The sequence below is a fragment of the Balaenoptera musculus genome, chromosome 18 (genome assembly GCF_009873245.2).
Source record: "Balaenoptera musculus isolate JJ_BM4_2016_0621 chromosome 18, mBalMus1.pri.v3, whole genome shotgun sequence".
Classification (NCBI taxonomy): domain Eukaryota; kingdom Metazoa; phylum Chordata; class Mammalia; order Artiodactyla; family Balaenopteridae; genus Balaenoptera; species Balaenoptera musculus.
Window position 1 is genome coordinate 69,765,862 of NC_045802.1, and position 24,703 is coordinate 69,790,564.

At 42.4% G+C, this 24,703-nt stretch overlaps 1 protein-coding gene across 7 annotated transcripts in view; it reads right to left on the bottom strand.

Moving 5' to 3' along the window:
* Window positions 1-24,703, bottom strand: part of NALCN (sodium leak channel, non-selective) — a 280,557-nt gene that overhangs the window by 39,978 nt on the left and 215,876 nt on the right. For 6 of the 7 annotated variants that reach the window (XR_005017238.1, XM_036831753.1, XM_036831754.1 and 3 more), the window contains 9 exons: window positions 10,603-10,704; window positions 10,120-10,189; window positions 6,637-6,728; window positions 6,427-6,549; window positions 4,375-4,431; window positions 4,016-4,136; window positions 3,789-3,920; window positions 2,669-2,836; window positions 414-518 (listed from right to left, as the gene is read on the bottom strand). Coding sequence is in view for 6 of the 7 variants with exons in the window: in XM_036831753.1 (XP_036687648.1) it covers window positions 414-518; window positions 2,669-2,836; window positions 3,789-3,920; window positions 4,016-4,136; window positions 4,375-4,431; window positions 6,427-6,549; window positions 6,637-6,728; window positions 10,120-10,189; window positions 10,603-10,704 (970 nt within the window). In the remaining variant the exon portion in view is untranslated. The remainder of the gene's footprint in view (window positions 1-413; window positions 519-2,668; window positions 2,837-3,788; window positions 3,921-4,015; window positions 4,137-4,374; window positions 4,432-6,426; window positions 6,550-6,636; window positions 6,729-10,119; window positions 10,190-10,602; window positions 10,705-24,703) is intronic. The other variant, XM_036831755.1, reaches the window with a different exon arrangement.

The following is a 24,703-nucleotide window of genomic DNA, read 5'->3' on the forward strand; positions in this document are numbered from 1 at the left end:
TCCTAACAGAGGAATGTGGAGTGGATAAGTCATAAGAAGGGGTGTGGAAGTCAAACTTTGCCTTTTGTATCTTGGGGGAGCTGTTTGCTGATATGAGTCTCAGGTCACAGCAGAGGCAGGATAAAGTTAGGGAAGACCTAAAGGGAAAGTTTTCACGTGGAATCTTGGGTGACTATATGGAAGATGTCAACAGTGGCTTGACCTTGGAATAGGAGGGAAGAACAGGACTGTCTGAGATGTTTTAATCTTATAAACCTTTACCAGCCAGAAGAGACACACTGCCTGCTTTAAAAAGGGAGTCCATGGGAAGAGTATTCTTAGAGTTCTGTTCTCAAAGCAGCCTCAGCACATGGCTACCCAGGGATGGTAAACGTTCTTGATTTTCATCCCAAAAGACAGAAAGGATATCTTACCCTTCTAATAATGTTGGGATCATTGCACTTGGCCAGTTTTCCAGCAAAGAGCTGAACTCCAAAGCTTGCAAAAACAAGCATTAATGTCAGCAAAAGAATGGAGACCTGAAAGAAATGGGTGAGACAGCAAATCTCTTGGTAAAAAATTATAAACAGTAGGTTTGGTTTGAGCAGTGATTATGAACAGGACTTTTCAAATAACATCGTATGAAATTCACAGTCTTTGGATGCTACCTTTTAACTTCTCCCCCGCAGGTCATTCAATTAGCCTAGCTGGAATGTTAAAAGAAGGAAATTAACAACAGGTTTTGAATTTTTAGAATAAAAACATATGACTTCCATGTAAGAAAACGGGCCAAGGTGTTTTGGACATGACTTGGACTTTTCTGATTTTGAAATCAACACTTTGCTTTATTTTATTTAATGGAACAAAAGAAAAATGTTGAAATAATTCTCTTTCCCAAATTTTCTCAAAATGGATTCCTGTGTGTGTTAGCAGAGGCTACGTAAGGGGGATAGTGGCTTTGCTTTCTTGCGAGCTTGAGGGCTCAGGGCATATCAAAGTGCCGCACGCAGAGGGTGTGAGATCAGTCTTGAGAAGCAAATCTGGCAATTGGCTGGTGCTCCCTCTGCTGGATGACTATTTTGGTCTCAGCAGAGAAAAGTGGCCAAAATACTGAACAAACCATTGATCTCTACTGGTTGAATAATCTAAACATATCCCTTAAAGATACTAAAATTACACAGAAACATCCTCTGAAGCAAGGCTCAAATAAATCATCTTCTAAATTCTATCAGGGCTCAAAGATGCATACACATTCATTGTCAGGGGCTATTCTGTTTTCCCTCAATTCCAGCTGTGGGAAAAGCCACAGTGTTATGGCTTTAGTGCAAAAACAATATGGAATTTTATAAATTTATTTATTTTTATTTATTTATTTTTGGCTGTGTTGGGTCTCTGCTGCTGTGCACGGGCTTTCTCTAGTTGCAGCGAGCAGGGGCTACTCTTCGTTGTGGTGCTTGGGCTTCTCATTGGGGTGGCTTCTCTTGTTGCCGAGCATGGGCTCTAGGCACACGGGCTTCATTAGTTGTGGCACACGGGGTCAGTAGTTGTAGCTCATGGGCTCTAAAGTGCAGGCTCAGTAGTTGTGGCGCACGGGCTTAGTTGCTCCGTGGCATATGGGATCTTCCCGGGCCAGGGTTCGAACCCGTGTCCCCTGTGTTGGCAGGCGGATTCTTAACCACTGTGCAACCAGGGAAGTCCCAAAAATATGGAATTTTAAACAGAGCTTTAACAAAGTATTAGCAGGATACTAACACAACATTGTAAATCAACTATACTTCAATAAAATAAAAATTTTAAAAAGTATTCGCAGCTATATGCCTATAGTAACATAACAGCCTGTCTTTAAAACACCTTAGAATCAACTCCAACTATAGCTGTTTTTTCACTATAGGTGTGTTTCTAGAAAACAAGATATAAAACTCGCTTAGTAAGTTAATTCATGTTTTCCATGCACAAGCAGAACTCATTAATAATAAAAAGAATCCTGTGATCACTCCTTTGTTGTAAGGCAAAGATTCTTCTTTAACAGATTGTGAGCAAAGAGCCTCTTACTCATTGTTTTATCTGCAGCCCTGCTCTTAGAAGACCCTAAATCAATATTTGCCCGACTTAAAAGTATATTTTCTCCTCAATCATATTTCTAAATGTTCATTACTGTATATTGAGGTAGGGTATACCTGTATGTTACAGTTTTGAAGAGTTGTTTTATGTTAACACTCCAAAGATCAAAGCCAAATTTTGTTCTATATGAATTTGGGAACATAGAAAATGAGATTACAAGCCTAAATGGGTTAACTCTTAATATCGTTTGTGAATTCGATGGTGTTGACACTTCTTCTTAATTTCCAGATGGGGTAACTAAAACCCAGAGTATAAATTAGGGTCAAGAGTTAGGAATGGAAGTGTCAGAAAATTCTATCTCTTTGGATTCTCCTTCCACTGTACTTTCCAGAAGTCTTCCCTTTAATTTACTAAAAATATTTGTTGAATTAAATATACCAATAAGCCAGAAGCATCCATGGGTGAAGTTTTTGAATCTGTGTTGTGTTTTGCTAGTACCTTTACAATCTTCTGGCAAAAAACAAAATGGTAGACTTAACCTTGACAAGCGAGACTCACTTTATCCCCTCATTTGCTACATTAAGAGCTAGACTCCGTGAACCAGGAGTAAAGGGTGACTGTAACGTACCAGAAAAATTTCCTTGAAGCCGCTGAAAAGTTCTCGAACAACTTTCCTCATCTGAGGCACCAGCTTGAATATCCGCAGAGGTCGCAGGCAGCGGAGAACAAGTAAGAGCTGAGCTCCCGACTCCGCAGGCACGTTTTGAGGCATCCAACAAAGAAATATCAAGCTCACCTAGAGGGAAAAAATAATCTCTAGAATTTATGCAATTTATCCTCTACTATCTACATTTTCTGTGAGCCAGCTGGCCACAAGTTTCCTTTAGCAGAGACTCCACGTGTTATGTGGGAAGAGCATTCACTGGGTGTACATGCAACTCATCTCTATGGACTTGACCCAGACCTGTGAGCAGCCCCAAAGGAAGTCATCAGGTGTTTGCAGGGGGTTTGAAATAGGGGTGCCCACACCGTGGGCGTGGGTACTCCGGTGCCTCCTGCCCCTTCTTTTAACATATATACCGGAGGCTCCGCAGAAGTCAGCAGGATTGAAATTCCTTTGATCAAGGATACTAAACCTCACGCTGGACTGAATACTCGCTATTTTGTTAATGATCTAAACATGCTACATGTTAATGGTAACAATTCTCCTTGTTGTGTTGGAAAAGACACTGATTTTATGCCTTCTTGGACATATAGAAAGAAATTTCTCTGAGTCCCTTCCTATGGTTTCCCCATTTAGTTTAAATAGATAGTTGAATGGTTGCCTTCTCTGGCCTGGTATTTTGTGTGTTGGAATTGGCATACTCTCTCTAGTTTGATTTTAGTGATAAGCGGCTCATTGATCACTTATATAATGTAGTTGTTTTTTTTTTTTTTTAGTATAGGTGCCCCAAGAATTGTGGTGTGCAAACTAGACTTGCTATCTTAGACCTCATTAATGTATGTCTTATGCATACAGGAATGTGGTTGATGTATTTGAACCATATCCATGAATACTTTTAATGCTTTTTATTTAGATTTTACATGCATGCCCTTCATTTGCCTATACTAAACTACTGCTCTACTTAGGAACTCAGTTAATGGCACCTAAACCTCTGTGACTCACGTATCTCACTCTTGTACCAAGAAATGCAGGAGATTTTACAAAACCATTAAATTTTATATTCAGGAAATAACCGAAGACTTACAAGATATATAAATATGTCCATGACTCCACCAAAGTCCCTGATGACAGCAGTTGGAGTGAAAAATAAGCCATCTGCCATAATCTTCAGATTAAGCTCAATGCTCATGAATATCACAAACACATACTCGGCGATCTGAAACGGGCAGAAGGCAGGTTGGTCACAATGAATGCAAAAATTGCAGGTCAGCGTTTCTCTTCTTAGCTGTGAGTTGAGATTCGGCAGAGTACCTGCAAAGTAGGTGCGTGCATGACTCTCCGGAAGGGGGATTCGAACATCATGGAAATGCAGGAGCAAATGGTTACGATAATCATGACCCAGTCCAGGTACGTCACCAATCCCAGCAAATCACTGCCAAAGACCAGACAAAACTGAGAAATGCAAACACTCTAGGAAAAGGTGCTAGAAGTCAGAGACGATGCTTCTGTGATTCTATAAACGTGACTGACATTTTTAAAATGAATCGCCAATCGTCTGTTTCACAGCACAATATAACAAGAAAATAAAGGGAATTTTTATATTTTTATGCGGCATAAAATAGTACATGGAAACTTCAAATGTGCATGGAAACAGAGTTTGTAATGCTTACTAAAGTTGATGGTACTTTGTATTTTTCACAGCTCCCGTGACCGGATCTGTTTTAGATCTGTAAGAGAGAACAAACATATAAACTCTGTGACACAGCATGCATGTTGTAACTCAGCAGCATAGTACATATAAACATCTCATCTACCTAAAATTTCTCTCATACCCTCTACAAAATGTCTGTTATGATATATGTTAACTGTATGTGACTTTGGAAGGCAGAGAACATTAGATGAAAGAAAAATCAGAAGAGTTTGCAATTGATGCTTAGGAAAGCAAAGTTTACATTTTTCAAAATGCCTGATTTTAGAATTCATGACACCATTCAACAATTTCTGACAAGGATATTACAAAATTAAACTTTGACTTCCATTTAAAAACATTCAAAGTCTTTGCCTTAGCAGTTTGAAACTGTTCCTCATAATTATTTAATTAAATATCCATAAATTAAATAGAATTCTTCACTCTGTATTTAATTGTGATCGTGTGGAGTAATTTATATAGAATTTCTTGGGGTGGGGATTTATAACTTTTACTTTCAGGAAGCCCATGACCAGTCTTCAAGAATTAGCAATTAGATGTAAACATGGAGACAGCCAATGGGATAATTTCAGATGAAAAACCCAATTTGGGAACTGATCAAATCAACTCTACACTGCCAGCTTCTTCCTATTGATGCTCTGTGAAAACTCAGGGTTTTAAATCATTATCACTCAGGTGCTTTAAACTGCGAAGGTCTTTCTAGAACAGCAGGAAGAACAGTAGACTGGCAGTCAGAGAGGGCCCTAGCTGGCGTCCTTGAGCAAAGCCCTTACCCTCGGCTGACCTAAATGCCCTCCTCTGTTGGAGAAGGGGGGACACAAATGACGCCAAATGGCTCCTGAGGTCTCCTCCAGCCCTGAGGGGTTAGGAGAATGTATTAGTTTCCTAGGGCTGCTGTAACAAAGTACTGCAGGCTGAGGGGCTTAAATAACAGAAACTTATTTTCTCCCAGTTCTGGAGGTGGACGTCTGAGTTGAAGGTGGCAGTAGGGTTGGCGCCTCCTGAGGCTGTGAGGGAAGGATCTGCTCCAGGCCTCTCTCCTTGGTTTGTAGACGGCCGTCTTCACATTGCCCCTCATTATAGCAGTCTGTATCCAAGTTTCCTCATCTTACAAGGGCACCAGTCATATAGGATTAGGGCCCACCTGAATGACCTCATTTTAATTTAATTACCTCTTTAAAGTCCTTATCTCCAAGTAAGGTCACATTCTAAGGGGCTGGGATTAGGGCTTCAACATCTGAATTTCTCTGGATGAGGGGGGCACAATTCAGCCCATAACATACAGTAATGCTCATACATATGCTACTAATGATAGTATCAGGGAAGGTACAACTACTGAATGGAACGTTTTCACACTTTCTCCAGACTCGTAATGTCTTCTGGATATTTACTCAGAGTTATGCATGACGAGAAGCCCACTCCCGCCACTGGTTGCCTGCTAAACTTGGCTTGGCTTGTCCCAAACGCAGCATCCCCTGGGCTGATCACCCTCACAGCCTCTCACACATTTCTTCCACGTGGGGAGGGACACGGACACTGGCCAGTGGGTTTTCTTCTCATAAGAGTTGGTAACAGAAGCACTAGTCAACTTGATTTCTATTTTGCACTATTCTAGAATTAAGGTATTTTGACCACAAAGAAACAACAAGTCTAAAAGAAGATGTGGGCAGTGACCTCAGCTCTGTCATTCCGTCTCCCCTTGGTTAACTGTCTCCAAAATAAAATATGGAGTTAACAACTCTGCTCTAAACGTCTTGGGCGCCTGTGGAACTGAACAAATAAGAATGGCTGTGAAGTGCTTCATAAACGTGTGTTTTCTATAAATGTGAACTACTTGCAACCTTTGTTTCCCACCTGGTCGGCCGCTCAGCCAAGAGGAGCAGCATGGTCAAGTAGCCCACGGGTTATTTGGTGACCCCATTAGGACGACACGATCCTTCTTCCTCGGATGACAACTCCCCCTGCTGTTTGCATGACTCAGGGCCAAACCCTTGGCTGCAGTGGAGTCACTTACGCGTTGAATCGAGCTCGGACCACCACTCGGCAGAAGTTTCTGAACCTGTGCTCCCGACCCACGATGAACAGGGGCTTATCGAAGTACGGGTGGTTCTCCCTCAGCTCCTCTTCCTGCACTTTCCTGGACCGGGAAAATCACGGGAGAGTTAGGCTAAGGGCACGCCTGCCTTCCCCAAACGAGAGCCTCAAAACACCGCCCCGCCCGTACCTTTTCATTTCTGCTTGCTCCTTTTTCTCCTGGATCATCTTTATTTCACTGTCTTCTCTTTGTGCATTTCTATATCTCACTGTATTGGAATGCTAGAAATAAAATGAGAGGGGACACATCAACGTGGGAGATTTTTCTGACAGTCCTCCTCTGAAGATGACCATTAAAAAAAAAGGAAATAAATATCTTTCTAAATATTTGAATGGCCACAGTCATCTTAGCAAGGACATTTTTTTTTCCTCAAAAGGGTATTTTTTTTTCCAGTGAAAACATTTATTGAGAACCTATTATGTGATATGCCCTGTTGTAGTGCTGTGGATATGGCAAAAGGGGAAAAAAATGACAAGATCCCTGCTCTTGTGGGGCTAATGTTCTCATCAGGGGAGACAGATTAAAAATGAAATCAAAATAAATAAGAATGTTAGAAGAGGTTTAGTGCTCTGGTTAAAAACAGAGGGGGATAGAGCAGCGGTCCTCAAACTTTTTGGCACCAGGGACCGGTTTCATGGAAGACAGTTTTCCCACAGACCCGGGGGATGCTTCAGGCAGTAACGCAAGTGATGGGGAGAGATGGGGAGCGATGGGGAGAGATGGGGAGCGGCACATGAAGCTTCGCTCGCTCGCCCGCCGCTCACCTCCTGCTGGGCGACAGGCCGAGGACGGGTGTTGCGGACCCCCGGGATACAGGACAGAGAGCACGAGGTCATAGCAGGCCTCGTTAAGGAGCTGTTCTCTGAGCAAAGACTAGGAGGATGCAGGTCACTGGACATTTGGAGAAATGTGTGCTTCCGGGGAGGGGCGGGTCTGTGTGTTCACAGGTGGAACAGCCAGGACGCAGGGCGGGTGAGGACAGGACAGAGAACAGCAAGAGCTGAGGCCAGCAGGATGGTGGAAGGTGGATCATTGGGATCTTGACTCTGGTTTCTACTCCATAGAACAGGAGTCCCCAACCCCCAGGCCACAGAACTGGTACCGGTCCGGGGCCTGTTAGGAACCCGGCTGCACAGCAGGAGGTGAGAGGCGGGAAGGGAGCAAAACTTCATCTGCCGCTCCCCATGGCTCCCCACGGCTCCCCACAGCTCCCCATCGCTCCCCAATGCTCCCCATGGCTCCCCACCACTCCCCATCGCTCCCCATCACTCCCCATGGCTCCCCAATGCTCCCCATCACCCGCATCACCGCCTGAAGCATCCCCCCCAACCCCCACCCCCAGTCCGTGGAAAAATTGTCTTCCATGAAACCCGTCCCTGGTGCCAGAAAGGTTGGGGACCGCTACCGTAGAAGATGGAGAACCATTGTTCAACTAACTGGATTGATTTTATAGAAAAGCATTCCTTGGATGTAATGATCTGTACCTTCTATCATTTGGAATAAGTGACAAAGATAAAGCTCCCTATTTTAAATGGCTTCTATTCTGGAGGAAAAGACACTAGGAGAGATCTCTTATGAAATTAGCAGAACCCTGTGACCTTTTGCTATGGAGAAGACGGGGTATGGATTTTTGTTATATGTCTATGTAGAAAACACAATAAAAAGTCTTTGAAGAAGAATTAAGCCTCTGGAATGGAGACTATTCAAATAGGGCCTTTTGTTGTGTATTTTTAAACACAGATTTTCAAAGCCATGTTCTAATTTGATGCTTAAGTAGACCACACATTTCTGTTGAATCTCACTGAAGGAAAGCTCTTTGAACTAGTGTTGCCTCTGAATTTTCATCTAGAAATTGTCTCCATGCAATATGCCTGACCCCCAAATCATAAGTACGCAGGCCATGTGTTGGATCTGATCACAATTCCACATTGACAGTATGGTAGATTACATCAGACAGAGCTCTGGCTTAACAGCCATGGTGCTAACAGATGTTTGTGCCAATTAGAACCACACATATTGTTAATGGTGATATCAGGGGTCCTCATCACCAACTTCCTCCGTCCTCAGTTTCGCCTGAAACACTTAATGAGGAGAGGGTACTCTGACTAAGCAGTTTCTGCAGATTGAAAGCAGATGGACTGTGCCAAAAACTCCAGAAACTCTTCAGGAATAAGAGGCAAAGTGGTGAAAAAGACAAAAACAAAAAACCCTAAGCCTTGCTAACTTTCTCTTTCTTTCTCAAATGTCCTCCTTGGCTCTGAACATTCAAGACTCTGCTTTCTTAGCCAAGTTATCCAGACTCAACACCTGTATCTTAATCAGGGCTTCACTAATGATAAGTATTTAGTATGTCCTTTCCAACTCTCTCATGGTAATCTCGGTGTGATCTCACTGCTGGCGAGTCTAGCCCATAGGTTAGACTTTTGCCTCCTCTGGTTTCCCTGGGATTTCACATGGTTCGTTCCTTCACTTTTTTTGGGTCTCTGGGCTAAGTCAGAGGTGTCACCCTCCTTTCTAATGTTCCCTGCCCCCAAATCTCCACCTTTGATTTCTTTTATTTTTATTTTTATTGGAGTATGGTTGATTTACAATGTTGTGTTAGTTTCAGACGTACAGCAAAGTGAATCAGTTATACATATACATATATCCATTCTTTTTTTTTTAAGGTTCCTTTCCCATATAGGCCATTAGAGTATTGAGCAGAGTTCCCTGTGTTATACAGTAGGTCCTTGTTGGTTATCTATTTTATATATAGTAGTGTGTACATGTCAATCCCAATCTCCTAATTTATCCCTCCCCCACCTTATCCCCCGGTAACCATAAGTTTGTTTTCTACATCTGTGACTCTACTTACCACCTTTGATTTCTTTACACTATTTGATTTTTCTTTGTAGTACAGAGCAAACCTGCTACAGCAATGAAGAGAAGATGGAAACTAAATAAAAATCACACCCAGAAAGGATTATATTGATATATTTGTTTGCTTGCTTATTGTTGGTCTCTTTTACTAGAATGTAAGCTCCTACAGGGCAGGGATTTTGTCTTGTTTCCCTGCTACTTCTCATCCCTTAGAACAGGACCTGGCACTTCATAAGTAGTTGATAAATATTTTATTGTTCAGTTAATGAATAAATGAATGACCTAGAGTTGAAAAGCAAAGAAATTCCTGGGAAATCTTGTGCAGTCTTTGACAGAAAAATTCCTCTAGAAATAAAATTTTATTTACTACTATGTTAACTCTGAAATGATAGACACTGGACCTGTATTTGGAAATTAGTAAATATTTAAAGTTACGGATGTGATTCATTGCCATAAAATGCTTTAAATGTCTTTAATTTCAGTCAAATGCGTCTGATATTTCACTTTTGTGTTACTATCTAAATGAAGATATGTGCTTTGTAGGGTGTCCAGATTTTTCTACAGTTTATGGTCACTTTTCTGTACCTGGCCATTTAGTTTGCTTCCTGAGTTTCCTGATTCCTTCTGGTATGAAGTGTTAAGCAGACGTGACAATGTGACAGAAGAACCCAGGTGCTGGAATTGTCTAAGCAACCATTTAAATACGATTTCACAATCACACTTCCAAAATCCAAAGCATTGCTTAGAACTTACATCTTGAGTCAGAGTTTCAAGAGATTTCCCCCTGCTGATCCTCTGGCTGTTTGATCCGTGTCTTAGTGACCTAAAACAATCACAACCAACTGATCAATACATCTCGAGACCAAATTTGGACTTTTAAGCAATGACCATCATAAAAACGAAATAAAATAACTCCTGATAGCACCACAAATGCTTAATATTTCTTTTTATAGCAAAAGTTTTAGTCTATCCACCTGCCTTTGATCTCATCTAACAAAATTCAGAATTTTTCCTTCTGATCTTAAAAGTGAGAATTTGGCTATCACCAAGGGAAGGGTTTTTGAAAGATGTTTTGATTCTCTGAATCTGATTGTGAGTTTTATTACTGTTGCCATCAGCAAACAGAACTCAGCTCTTCACCCGTGCCTGCCTCCTGACCAGGGCTGGGGTCAGTGATGCTTCCTGTAAAACTCCTTTCCTTCGTTTCTCTGCAGCCTTGTCTTCCGGTGTATTTACCTGCGCTCTTGGCGGATGTGGTGCTGCACACTGAGGATTGACCTTTCCTTTGCCGGCTGCCCCTCAAATGATCCGCTCAGCATGCGCTGTCGAGTGCAAGCTCTAGAAAAAAAAAGAGCCGCAGATAAATGCCTGATTTGTACACTTGGGATGAATAATGCATAACTGCTCATTATTCTTCTTATTCTTAAGGAAACACCAATGATAAGACAAAGTACAGCAAATGACACAACGCCAATAATGTAAATGAGCTTTAGGTTCTGTGTCAAGAACACCGTCAAAACAGAACAGTCATAGCCACGAAAAGGTGCTGGAAAATAAATAGAAAACAATCCCCTCCCCATGTGTCCCCATTCCATCCCCACCCCCCCACCCCAAACAGAAGAGCCTCTACTGGGATTCTGTAAGCAGTAGGGCCAGCCTAACCACACGTACCCATGATGCTGGTTTTCAATTTAGACAGGGAGGTTTCTAATAAAAGCCCTTGGGGAAGGATTTGTCCACCTAGGCTCCCGGGCTGATGGAATATATGTTCCAAGGAGATTTTGCAGAACACTAGGAAAGGGGAAAGTTAAGAGGCAAAAAACTAATAGAAAAGACAAGTAATTAAAGCTGGAATGAATACCTAGAGAAACGTCAGCTGAAAGCCTGTGGCTTACAGGTAACCAGTTGCCACTTTCTTTGTAGTCACAAAGCTCTGAAGACTTTTTAAAACATGTTCGCTTTAAACCGTAACCAGGCTTGTGTTAATTTCAGATTTGCTAATGAGTGAAGACAATTGGGTGACGCAACACCTGTGGTGTGAATGATTTGGAGAGAAAACAACATTTCTTCTCCAGGAAGCTCTCTCCAACTGGAAATGACAGAAATTCCCTTGATGTAGTAGTCAAGTGGAAGGAAAAGAAATCCGTGGTTAAGAGACCTGTGTTCCAAGGCAACACTGTCACGAACCAGTTGAGGGATCTTTGGGCTCAGTTTCATTATCCATAAAGCGAGGAAAAGGCCTTGATCTTGAAGAAAACTCACAGACTTAAAATGCAATGATTTTGTGATATGCAAATTTTATGACACCATATGTGTTCAAACTGGAACCCATGTACTTCTGTCACTGCATTCGTAACACTTTCGTATTTATGGTTCCTAAGTTGCATTTCTAGATTGGCTTTGAGTTATATTATTACTGTCTGTCTCAGAGTTAAGATCTTCGAGAAAAAGATCTATGTCTGTTCAGCATACTTAAAACAGCATCTCTTATGATATCATGTGTATTTTCAAGTACTTAAAAACAGTTTTGATGCCAGTGAAGATAATTACGACGAACACCTATGAGAAATCATACACATGCAACAAATGTAAATGCATTACAGGAAATAATGCCCCCAAATCACTCTTCTTAGCTTAATGAGCAACATGGACCATTTTGAGATAAAATCCAAGTCAAAATTTTGTTGAACAACACGGATTTATGGCAGTGATATATAGAGACTGCGCTATTTCCGGGACTGGAATGGGGTCGAAGAGGAAAATGCATTTGTAAGTTCAGCTGAGTTGACAAAGGTATAGGATGATCTCATATTATGTACAGTATGAATTATTTTTTGGACAAAGGTCTGAAAATCATGAAGGCATTCTGAAAAAAATCTATTTGGAGAACAGTGCTATTCTGGCATAGATATGCAGAGCCTTGCCACTTGTGTAAGCAGTCAAGACTTAACCTTCAATTTTATATATGGTAGTTTGTATCTGCTAATCCCAAACTCCTAATTTGTCCCTGTATAGCAGGTACAAAATACTATACATAAAGTAGATAAACAACAAGTCCTACTGTATAGCACAGGGAACTATATTCATTATCTCATAACTATTGTATAACGGAAAAGAATCTGAAGAAGATTCAGATATATATGTATATATGTAATATGAATCACTGCGCTGTACACCAGAAACTAACACATTTTGAATCAACTGTACTTCAATATTTAAAAAAAGACTTGACTTTTAACCACTTAGTAACTTTTACTTTTTGTCACAAGACTTCCCTAAAGTAGATGAGACCTATAGCTCTTAAATACAAAACACATACAACTTGATTATAAAATACCCATTTGAGTTGGGCGTCCCTGCTATGCTTGAAGTATATAGAATGTAACTGGCTTTAAGCTGCCTGTGATTTAAAACAACCTGCTGGTGTCGCCCGAAAGCCCAGTCTGAGGATGCCTGGGCATCCTTGCTGGAGAAGAGTCGGGACCACACCTGAGACCCCCTCCTCTGACTGAACAAGACAAGCAGGTCTCCATGGAGACAAACCCTTATTGGAAGTCCCCCTACCCCCACCCTATGACACCTCCTCTTCCATCTCCTCCACCAATAGCGTGGCTGAAGTTGGGGTGAGAAAGCAACCCCTCTTGTCCTCTTTGCTTCAAGATCAGCTCTCTCTTTTCTGTTGGGTCTAGAGAATTCAGAAAATAATTCTCAAATGGGCTGGAGTTTCAGCCACACACGTGACATGAATGTTTGCAGTCCACATGTGAGTCTTCAGGTTCTCTGTGATTCACTCATCTGGGGCGGGGTTGATGGGGGCTGGCTTTTTAGCTCTATCCTACAATCAGAAAACCCGTGCTTAATCAGACTAAGACAGCCACTTAAATGTAACATATAGAACCATTTGCCTTACTATCCTTTTCCTACCACTTCCTTCTACGTTCTAAGCATTGCTTGCTGGAACAATTTCAAACTAGATACTGATGGGAAAAAAAGAAGAAAATGCTCGCTAACCCTGGGCCAGTTAGAATATGTAACAGGTGACTTCACAGCATCAACCTCGGTGGTTTCCATTTCCTGCCAGAATCTTCTTGTTCTCTGAGCAGAGGCTGCCGACTCACCTCCTCCTTCCCTGGGGTAACAAGGTGCCCTGCGATCTGAGCAGGGGGAAATCAGGCAGGTGGGGCCCTCTCGCCGGGGTGTTAATGGTCCCCTTTGGAGCCTCAGGCTCAATGTGACTCTCTGATCCCCTGTGCCAGACCCACACCCCAGCACCTCACCCCCAGATCTGGTACCAAAACCAAGGCCAACAGGCTCTGTCTTCATTTAGCGGTCAGTCCCCTTGCGGAGTCTCTCCTCAGACCGAATGCTCTGACATCTCGTTCTCTCCTTTGAGGATGTCCAGTGTCTTTCAAACTAGGAAACTCTAAAGGTAAATGCTAGGGTTTCATTGCTGAAAACTGAGGGTCGTATTCATAGCAAATTGGGCGAAGGCAATCTTTTTTTGAGGGGGGCACATGAAAGGCAGTTCATGAAAGGCTCTTAAAGGTTTACGCTTCCCCCCTTCTAAGTACAGTGGTAGAATCTTACTAAAATTAAAAGGCAAAATTTTCTTCTAGGCAAGGTATCCATTATAGTTAATAACTAGCTATTTGTCCGTAATAATCTCCCTCCCCCAACAAAAACAGCTAACAGTACAGAAAAAACTTTTCTACAGATACATAAATCCATCTGAAAGAAAACATATGGGGAAAATCTAATTATATTATACAAGGAGACTAGTTGTCAAAAACGAGTTCCCTATGGATGAAGGAAGAAACTCAGATAAAAGAAGACGGATCTGGGGTAGGAGAGGCCTGGCGGGGGCAAGGGTGTGGGAAAGCAGGTGCACAGTACTTCCACCCTGAGGACACCTGGGCTTTGAAGCAGGTGTAGGAAGGATGCAACGTTAGGAGGTTTCTGCATAGATAAAACAGCTTCATACGTAAGCCACTGTCACATTCTTTGATAAACGTAAAATATTTTGTTATTTAAGAAAATAATAAACTTGGGAGAAAAGTCACTTCAATCTGGCACAATCAGATGCTACTAAGAGGCTATATATTCTCTAATGCAATGTGCCAAGGTTCACACGCAAGTATGGTAAAAGCTTGCTTTATTATTTTTAAAAGGAAATACACTTTTATTATACATACAAGCATCAACTGTAACCCAAACTAGGAAGTACCAAATCACGTTTTGACGTGCGTCATATAATTACAAACTTTGATATAAATGGGTTCTGATAAGTAACATCAAGTGAGAAATAAATATTTCACTGATGTGAAAGCGCGGGAGGATTATGTCTGATGTTCCGTGTTCCTGCAGCATGTTATTGACCGAGCTTGTTTAATGCTTGTGGCATTTGGCCATCATTAGTTACCTCCCTTACTAGACTGTACATTTCTCAGGGACCATTTCATCACTCAAACCCATATTCCTAGAAGCGCAGTTCCCGGCACGCGAACGGGCTGACGGATGGACAGAACGGACACGTGAAGGGGGAGATGGGGGTGTACGGAGAGTGAAGTGAGGGGAGCATGGGGGCAGGATTTAGAACTCGCTAGTCTCAGGTTCAAAGTAGCAAAGCCGCAGAGGTTTGCAGGTCTCCACCCAGCAGCACAGAAGTGAACAGAAAGCTCTGCCTCTGTCTGGAGGCCAAATGGAGAAGATGATTTGAGAAAACATATAGTTTAGAACCACGCACTTCTGACCTCAGCTTTTCCCAGCTGTGGGACCTCAGGCAAGTGACATGCCTTCTCCGAGCCTCCGTGCCCCACATGTAAGATGTGGTGACAATAATACCTTTGCTACTGACTTCATAGGGAGTGGGAGGAATCAAGTAGGATTATGAATGTGCAAGCGCTTTGGAAACATAAACGCTCGATTTAAATTTTAGTTGCTATTATTGACTTTTCTTGTCCTGTGTCACGGTTAATGTTAAAACATTCCATAGAGGGTGGAGGACAGAACAGCAAGTTTGACACAGATCTGTGTTGGAAAGGAAGTCTTCTCTGTTCTGACAGATCAGCAGTGATGTACACTCTGGACCAAAGCCACAGCCTCTCAAGCGGTCTCCGCAAACGTATTATTATCCCAAGCAAAGTGATTTCTGAAGTGACCATCCACGGTGTGATTGCGGCGGGTGCTTCTCAGATGGCCCCCGATGACCCCACCTCCTGGCTTCCATGCCCGTGTGCAGCCCCTTAGTGTGGGCGGGACTTGGAGACTTGCTTTAAACAAACATAAGGCAGAAGAGATGGAAGAGGTCACCAGACACTGTGCTTTCGTCTTCCGCAGTCTCTCGCTTGCTCTGGGGACGAAGGCTGCCTTGTTGGGAGCTGCGCTATGGAGAGACCCCCTTCCTGAAGGGGTGAGGGTGCCCTCCCCTGAACAGCCCTTGCGGAAGTGAAGCGTTCGCCCGACAGCCCAGGAGGCTCACCAGCTCATCCATAACCATGCAAGCGAGCTCGGCAGGGCGTTCTGCCCATTCCCGTCAAGATGCCTGCAGCTTTGTGAAAGACCCAGCGCCAGAGACCCCACTACGCCAGGCCCAGCTTCCTGACTCAAACTGTGAGGTTATCCACGTGCTGTGTAAATCACTGAGTTGTGGAGTATTTGCAACACAGAAATAGGTGATGAATACAGCTATCGTCACTGCCTTAAAATCTTCAGCATCCTACGGCTCTTCAGAGAAAGACAAAGACCAAAAGCTCAGCTTGACTTGCAAAGTCCTGTAGGGTCCGCTTCCAACCTGCCCTTCCAGCCTCACCTCCACTTCGCTGTCACTGGTCCTGCAGCTCCTCGCCCACGCCATGCTCCAAACAGCTCCTCGACACTCTGCTTGGTCACTGATTACTTCACCTTGTACACAGTAGGCGCTCAAGAAACATCTGTTACACGAAGGAACCTTGACATCTTCTGTGAAGATCAAATGTCTTCATTTCTTTTTTGATCCCTTCATGCTCACGAAGCACGGAAATACTCACAAAGCAGAAATATGCCTTCGAGATAGGCTTTCGTGTTTGAAATATGCTTTCGAAAGGGGAAGTTAAATAATCTTAATTTGATCTCAAGTTAGAATACTACACCACTCAAGAAGCAGGCTGCACACCTATAACAGATGAGACCCTGAAACGGTAACAAAAAACCAGACGTTGCTTCTTGCAAGTAGGAAGTTTATAAATCTTTAGCTATAGTCTATGAGAGAGCTATTAAGGGAAACTTGCAAGCCAGCATGAAGCTGAGTTGAAATCAATCTCTTAAACAGGAGATTGGATCTGTCACTGGGAACAGGGTCACTGTGCATCTTGTCTTACAGGAATCTACTGCCAAGCTGAAATAGTAAATAACTATTTAATAGTTACATAACTGTTAAATAGTTATTTACTATTCCAGTAAATAACTGAGGAATTTGGGACTTTTCATACTGCACCAATAAGAAATGAGACGCACACATTGTTAAAGCTACTCAGGAATAGACCTAGCCAGAAGGAAAATTACTCCGATGTTCAATTAAGTTCTATTTTGCCACTTTAAATTTTTCATGAGGATTTAGATGCCTTTTGGTCTCACATAAGGATCAAAGAACTACGTTTTCAGGAAGAAAGTGTTCATTTCTTTGCTGCCTAGAGAAAAAGCAAAGCACAGGTATCGAAGACACACTCTGTGATCTTCAGGGAAGGTCTCGCTCGTCTTAGGGCAAAGACCCTAAGAGTCGTGGCGTGAAGGTCTTCAATATCTTCTCTTTATCTCTTCATAATGGCCAGTCCTGGAAGGCCGGTTTCTTAGAAACTCCATCTAGCGGTTTAAAATTAAACAAACTTGGTCGGCCTTCTTGGCTTCTGGAACCGGGAGACACAAGGCTTCAAGTGTCTGGTGGAAAATAATGAAGTCTTTTGTCTTGTCTGAGTGAGGAAATTCCCCATTATGCAGGCATATGTAATCCCTTTATCCCCGCTCCCCGGAGGAGAATTACAGTGGGGCATTTTCCTTTTCCCAGCTGGGGTTAATGTGATGCCCTCTCTACCTTTGAAAGTAAAACAAGCCTAGGACCCCTGAGGATGATTCAAATGTGGGAATATTCTTCAGCAAACACACATTCCCAGTTGCAAAAATATTACCCCTGGTTTCTTGCCAAGGCTTTGAAAAAAACATATGAAAGATTGACTCTTTTTTTTTCTTCTTCTTCTCTGCATTGCCTTTGTGCTGTGGAATTTCAATTGCCCCTTATATGACAGCCATATATTTATATAAAATCTTTTATGGAGGTTGAGGGGAGAGAATCATGTCTTAAGAAACTGTCTCTATTTTTCTTGACATTTCTCCATCTAAAATATTTTAAAATTGGCCCAAAGGTGATGGTTCTAAGAGAGATCTTGGAGCTTTATTAGCCTTTAAACACCACTAGTTGTTTATAAAAACAGCAGCAGGGGGTCCTCGGTTTCTTTCTTCTCTGTCTCCACATTTTCTTTCTTAATGTTCCAGAACGAGGGTGTGGGAAAAGCCTGTACCTTCTGTAACGAAAGAGAGAGGACTGTGAGTCTTCAAATTATTTTCATCCATTATAGAAAACTTAGATTACACGACGATACTATCTGGTATTAAACGTAATTACCATCTAAAGGAACAGCGGCGTAGCTTTGCAGGACACTAAATTTGAGGGATTTTACTCAAATCTTGAGCTGCACCTTGTCAAGTATTATCAGATGTGGTTAATATAATGTAATCACATCAACAGACAATAGGAAGATAGTCCTTTAGTGGTAATTATGTAAAACTATGGCTGTAGAACTGGGTAAGAGAACAGATAATGAGTGTTTCCTGGAAGGGGCTCTTACCTGCCTCCATGTAAGTGACAACGTGATCCTCCAAAGCAGGGACCCAGTGATGCTAATAGGTGAGCGCCTCTGTACCGGCCTCTTGCTGCGATGAGGGAATAGCTGCGCTTTTACCCCAGTAAGTATCCCGCTCCTTTGTGAGTCAGCCCAGTCCTGAGTACGGCTCTTGAGTAGCAACAGTGAATTAGTTCCTTCCAATCTTGTGTTTTTCATGAAAATGTTTTCATATGTAGACATGTAAATACACCAACAACCAGAACCTCTTGTAGACTGAAAAATGAAAGAAGCCTTACATCTCATCATACGTCGATACCATACGTGAAAAAGAAAGTGACCTCATGGGAAATCCATGCGTTTAGTGCATCTATCCAAATTCAGCAAATAAAATGTCTGAGACCCCACACCATTCACTGGGGTTTGAATTTAGTAACCCTGCTACGGACTCAGAAAAATGCTCACATCCCAGAGAACAGCCCAGACGTCAGTTCATCTGTCCTAGACCCTGGGGAGAGAGAGCCGGGAGAACTGGGCCCTCGAAGAGGCCAGTGGACCAAGAGAAACACCCTCATTGAGCCTACAGCCCATGAAGGACCACCCCCAGCTAAGCCCTCATCCACCCCGAAGTTACGGAGCGCCAAAGGGATGTGCACACCGAAGGTTCCAGGCAGGTATTACAACCCACGCAGAAGATGACGCTATGCTTGTCTCTGCCCCACGGTCACTGATCTACCCGTGGTGCCCACGACGGCAGCTACAGCTTCTGTACAGCTGCTCCCCTGCCCTGATCACCAGCTGTTCTTAGCCAATGACCTTGACTTAAATTCCACGCACCATCACTCTTCCAGCTGCCAAGTCCATCAGGCTTGACTTTACCAACACCTGTGACCACCCCTCACCTCTCCCTTTGCTGGTTGTCCCTGAGAGATGCTGGTCTCTACCTGTTTGACTAGGCTTCCTGCCAAAGCCTATGTAGGCTTCCCGCTTCTGAGATAGGACTGTTTGATTTCCTGGTGCAGCCAAGCAGAATGGAGAACTTGACAGCCGCCCTTAGGGCACTACGACAATCACAGTTCTCCAAGCCCGGGACTTCCCGCCAGCCATCGGGGATGCCAACCTTGGCTGAGGAATCTATGTTGTTAGTTCGGGACTATATCCACCAATAAACACCCAGCAAATGATTTAAACAAATGATCTGATGATACCTCGAAGATGTTAGCCAGCCTAGCAAGGCTTAACTGAGTGTAAAGCTGCAGCAGATAGACTGCTCCCAGCTGGGTAAGCAAGAACCTTGGAATCAACCTGGAAAAAGAGTACACCGATGTATCAAAAGCATTTTATGCCCCTCAGATCTAGTCTCTGCTGGGCAACAGTGGAGATTCTGCACCATGCCCTTGAGGATCAGCTTTGAAAGGTAACTGTCAATTGCTTGCCTCTCAGGGGCAACTGTGGGTCTCCCCTAACTTATTGCCAATAATGAAAAATCACCTACAGATACCAACTCGTTTAATCCTCTCCTATAAGGCAGGGGTTATAAATTTATAGATCCCATTTAACAGAGGAGAAAACGCAGGTGCAGAGACATTAAGTAACTTGCCCAATGTCAAACATCCACGAAGTGATGGAGCCAGAATTAGAACTCAGTTTGGCTACTGAGTTGCCAAGTGAGTACGTGATACACATGCTCACTTAACTCCTATGAGGTCACCTATAGCCCTACTTGGCAGATGGAGAAGCTGAGCCTTCCCAAGAGTCACTGCTACTCAGGGCACTTAAAGCCAAGTGTGGTTGGCTGCAAATCCTGTCTTCTTTCCATTTCTACTACACCGACACAGCACATTCTATGTGACCGGACCTGGGACAGGAATGAGGCGCCCTTTGTAGGTCAGTGTCAAGAAGGGCACAAAATTCCAGTCCAGAAATATATGTATTTGTAATCAATAAAAATTACTCTCTTAAAATGATGAGAAAAACTCACCAAACATATGTCATTATATATATTTAATTTTTAAATAGTAAGTAGCATTCAACTAAATTAAAAAAATTATTAATTAAGTGTGTGGCAAGGAAAATTATGTCATAGATCCAAATATCAGAATACAAATATCATACCAGACTGAGCATTCAAAAAGGTTATAAAGATCCATCCTAGCTAATGAGATGCTGATGGCAAACTACAAAAGGATGGCACTTTCTAAAATAATGTAAAATGTTTAATTATTTTATTCTGACATTTCTCTATGTATTCAGCCTAGCAGGAATGATAATGTATTTTTGTTCAATTTCAGGGCTCAAATTAGAGAAATCTCAGTAGAGGGGGTGATGAAACGCACTGCTCTTTGTTTTGATTTCATCTGATGTGGTGTAAAGGTCACTGCCTTTTGAAGGAAGCTTTCTTTAGTGGAGCTGAATGGTGTAGATGAAGTCAAAATAAGAGTGAATTTAATAGCAACCCTGGATTTTATCATTTAGGTGGTGGGCCGTCCTCTCTCTCACAATGCTCTCCAGATAAGTCTGGCCCATTAGTGCCAAATGAGTCACCTGCATTTAAGCTTGTGACACTATTCTCAAGTTCTGTAAAAATGCCCTACTTTTGTTTCTCATCAAAAGTGTTCCCATATATATCCAGAAGTTCATTTCAATTTTCAAAGCAGACAATTAATTTCAAAAAATAAGTAGAAGAATACAAATTAAACATGATTATGTGTAGAAATCATTTGTGGACTTGAACTTCCTTTTCATAGGGAGGTATATAGCACAGTCTTCGCTGGAATAATGCCGACCCTGTTTCAAATGAAAGATGGATATTTGGAAATGTGGGTCCCCTGAGAATTGAGACCCCTGGTAACCCCACAGCTTAATTATCAATACTAAGAATCAAGACCTCTCCATCAACATGACTTGAATATTCATTCCAGGAAATGAATGTCCAGGCATTTAAGGCCTTAACCGTAAGTAATTTCATTGTTAGCTTCAGGAACTTTCCAAAAATCCACTCATCCGAGCTACAGACTAATGGGCCATTTCCTTTCTCTAGACAACAGGTCATCAACTGGACAAACCAGTCACATCAGATTAACTGGTTCTCATCAAGACTCGGGCCAAGACACTGCCCAGGTAGGCATCAATCCTAAATATTTTAAGAATGCTGTTTCTAAAAATTAGTTGTATTTATTTTTTAAAGGTACATATATATGGTTAAAAATTCAAAAGGCAGAGAATAGAACAGATTTCTGGAGTAGAGATGGCAGCCCAGAGTCACCATTTATTTTCCCTCTTCTCAGAATCACCCCAAATCAAGAAGGTAAGTGAAAATCAGAAGTGCAAACTCCACAGCTGATGACTGAACTGTCATGCCATAGAGGGTGGAAAGAGCACTGAAGGCAGTGGAGAGATGAAAGTGTGTCACCTCTTCCTCATCCCCCACCCTGGGTGCTGCCCTCCCTCGAATAGTAATGGTTACCTGTCGATAATAACAAGTACTTGTTACTTGTATATCCGGAAGAGTCCTAAACTCCTTTTTTTAAAATTGAGGTGTAACTGACATATAACATTAGTTTCAGGTATACGACATAATGATTCAGTATTCGTACATATTGCAAAATGACCTAAACTCTTATATGAAGAATTCTGCCCAATCTCAACCAGACGTCCCCACTAAAAACACTTAAACCCAAACCCCCAACCTTATGAATATCCACCCCTGACCTATCCCTTCTGAGACATTATTAAGACCGCTGAACTGGTGGTTTCCCTCACATAATAAGTATTAACATTTCACTTCGCTTCATCAACAGATAATTCAGATGACCTTTTGGGGCAGTCTACACCACAAAGGCAGATGAGAAAACAGAGGCTCAGATAAGTGAGTAGCTTAAGGTTATAGAAGAGCAGAGCCAGACGCTGGTCCAGGCCTCCTAACACTAAGTCCAGTATCCTGTGTTACACCTGGGGGACCCTGAAGATCATCTCCTCCAAACTTTAAATTTAAATAATTTCCCTGTTTATACAACAGTCCTCCAGATACCTTACCTCTGGGATGTGTCTTGTATTATTTTCCCCAAATATTTGCTATTTTTAAAAAAGTTATTTCTAAGACACTAATATGTGACTAATGCCCACCAGTGATGGACTTGCCCAAACGTTCCAGCTCAGGTCTTCTTTCCATGCCTCCCTGGGGAGGAACCTCTTAGATGAAACTAAAGACTATAAGTCTATGAAAACAAAACACTTAGGAAAATCAAGAGTGACAGAAACAAGTCTCCATCGGACCTCCCTTTTGTATCAAGGCAGCCTCATCTTTTAAGATATCGAGTCTGCACCTCCTGGTCTTAAAGTTCTTTCCTTCTTTCAAAGCCTCCTTTCAAAATGCAGATGGTCAAGGGAGAGGCGACTTCTCCCCCAGCTTTATTGAGGTATAACTGACAAATAACATTGTGTACATTTAAGGTGTACAACACGATTTGATATTCATATATATTGTGAAATGAGTACCACAATAAAGTTAATTAACACGTCCATCTCCTCAGTTACTGTTTTTTGTACTGTTTTTGTGTTTGTGTGTGTGTGTTTGTGTGTGTGTGTGTGTGTATGTGGTAAGCACACAAGATCTACTCTCTTAGCAAATTTTAAGTATACAATCCAATATTACTAACTTCAGTCACCATGCTGGACATTAGATCCCCAGAACTTAAAACTGGAAACGTGTATCCTTTGACCAACATCCCCTCATCTCTCCTACCTCCCAGCCCCTGGCAATCCCCAATCTCCTGTTTCTAGGAGTTTGACTTTTTTTTTAGATTCCACATGTAAGTGACATCATATAGTATTTCTCTTTCCGCTTCTAAGTCACCTGGCAGAACTTCCTTAACAGAGAGAAAGGGGAGGCCTGGGGGAGGAGAGGGTCAGTGGGAGCACGGAGACCCTGGGAGAGTGCTGGAAACCTTCCTTCCTCTCCAATTTGTGTAGGGCTATTTGAACCATTGGCCCCAGGTGACTATAAATGTTTTCCTTTTCTTTTTAATTTCTCTTCTCCTCTCTTTTTTTTTCCTCTCTTTTAGTTGTTGTTGTTGTTTCTGCTCAGGTACTCATAAATTATCTCTTTTTAAAACCACTTCTGTACTTTTAAATATCAACAACTAAATGTTCCACTCATAATGTCAATTAGCAGTAAAGGATGTACTTTCTAGCATTATTGTATATGTGCTTTAATATAACTTTGAGAAAATACTGGGGAGTCTCATCTATCCAATCCATTCAATGTTATGACCCTGCACACCCACAAAGTTCGTTTTTATTGCCAAACCAATCAGCGAATCTGTCAGAAGTCTGATTGTTATTTTTCAATACAAATAACATGTTAACACAGGCCCTTGTGACATCCATGTATTGCTAAGGCCTAACTCTAAGGCAGATGAATTCTTGGAAGGAAGTTTTCCACAAATCTGTCGCTTGGATGGACAATAAGGGGCTGCCCATGGGGCCCTCGCTCTGGGAGAGCCACGCGGGAACAGCCCCTGTGTCTGGCCACCCAGAGGACCGGACCTCTCAGATCAGTGCACCCTAGGGCTTCACCTTTCTTTTGGGTGGATGGGAGCACCACCATTCTTTTGTAAACTGGGAGAAGGTGAGTAGGAAAGGTGGTGGAAAAGGGAAAGTGGAAGAGCAAGTTTAAGAAAGACTTCACAGGAACGGGGGTGTATGGAGGTCACCTCCTTCCAAGTGTCCCTGTCTGCCTCTGCTCTGAAGGTCTCTGGGAACCTCTAGGGCACCTTCTGGAAACTTATTCTGGGCAGGTCAGTAGGGTCACTTGATTCCTAATTTGGCAGGTAGACTCTGGATATTAGGATCTCCTCGTGGGTGGTTTCTGGCTCCTGGGGGTGAACCAGAAATCCAGCACCCAGCCCATGACCTGTTTGGTGTGAGCAGGGAGAGTCTTCAAGACCCTAGGGACTGACCGTGCCATGAACGTGTCTAGTACAATTCCAGCTGGATAAAGAACCTGGAGGACCACATAGTGTTTGAGGCCAGCCTCGTGGTGTTACCCGATGGTAACGCCAGGATTGAGCCAGTTGGAAGCAAACTGAAGTTGGTTCACAGGTGGTTATATTTGCTTAGAAGCTTTCCTTTCTCTATTTCAATGAGACCTTTCAGTTTCATCTCATCATATTCTTCGGTGATACTATATAAGCCCCAGAAATATTTATTCTCATCTCATAGAAGGGACTCCAACACACACTCAACTGTATGCGTGAATCGTCAGCCAACATAAAGAATAAATACAGAGTCCTGTCTCGATGAGTTAGGATTGTTTCTGGCATACAAATTTCAGGTAGTGTTACAAAGTCAAAATAGTTTCTCAAATCATATCTATTAGCCTTATTTCCTCATTCCAGTTATACAAGTTATAGAGATTCTGGCAAAATGCTTTCATGACTACTCTTAATAACTCAGGTGGAGTAGAA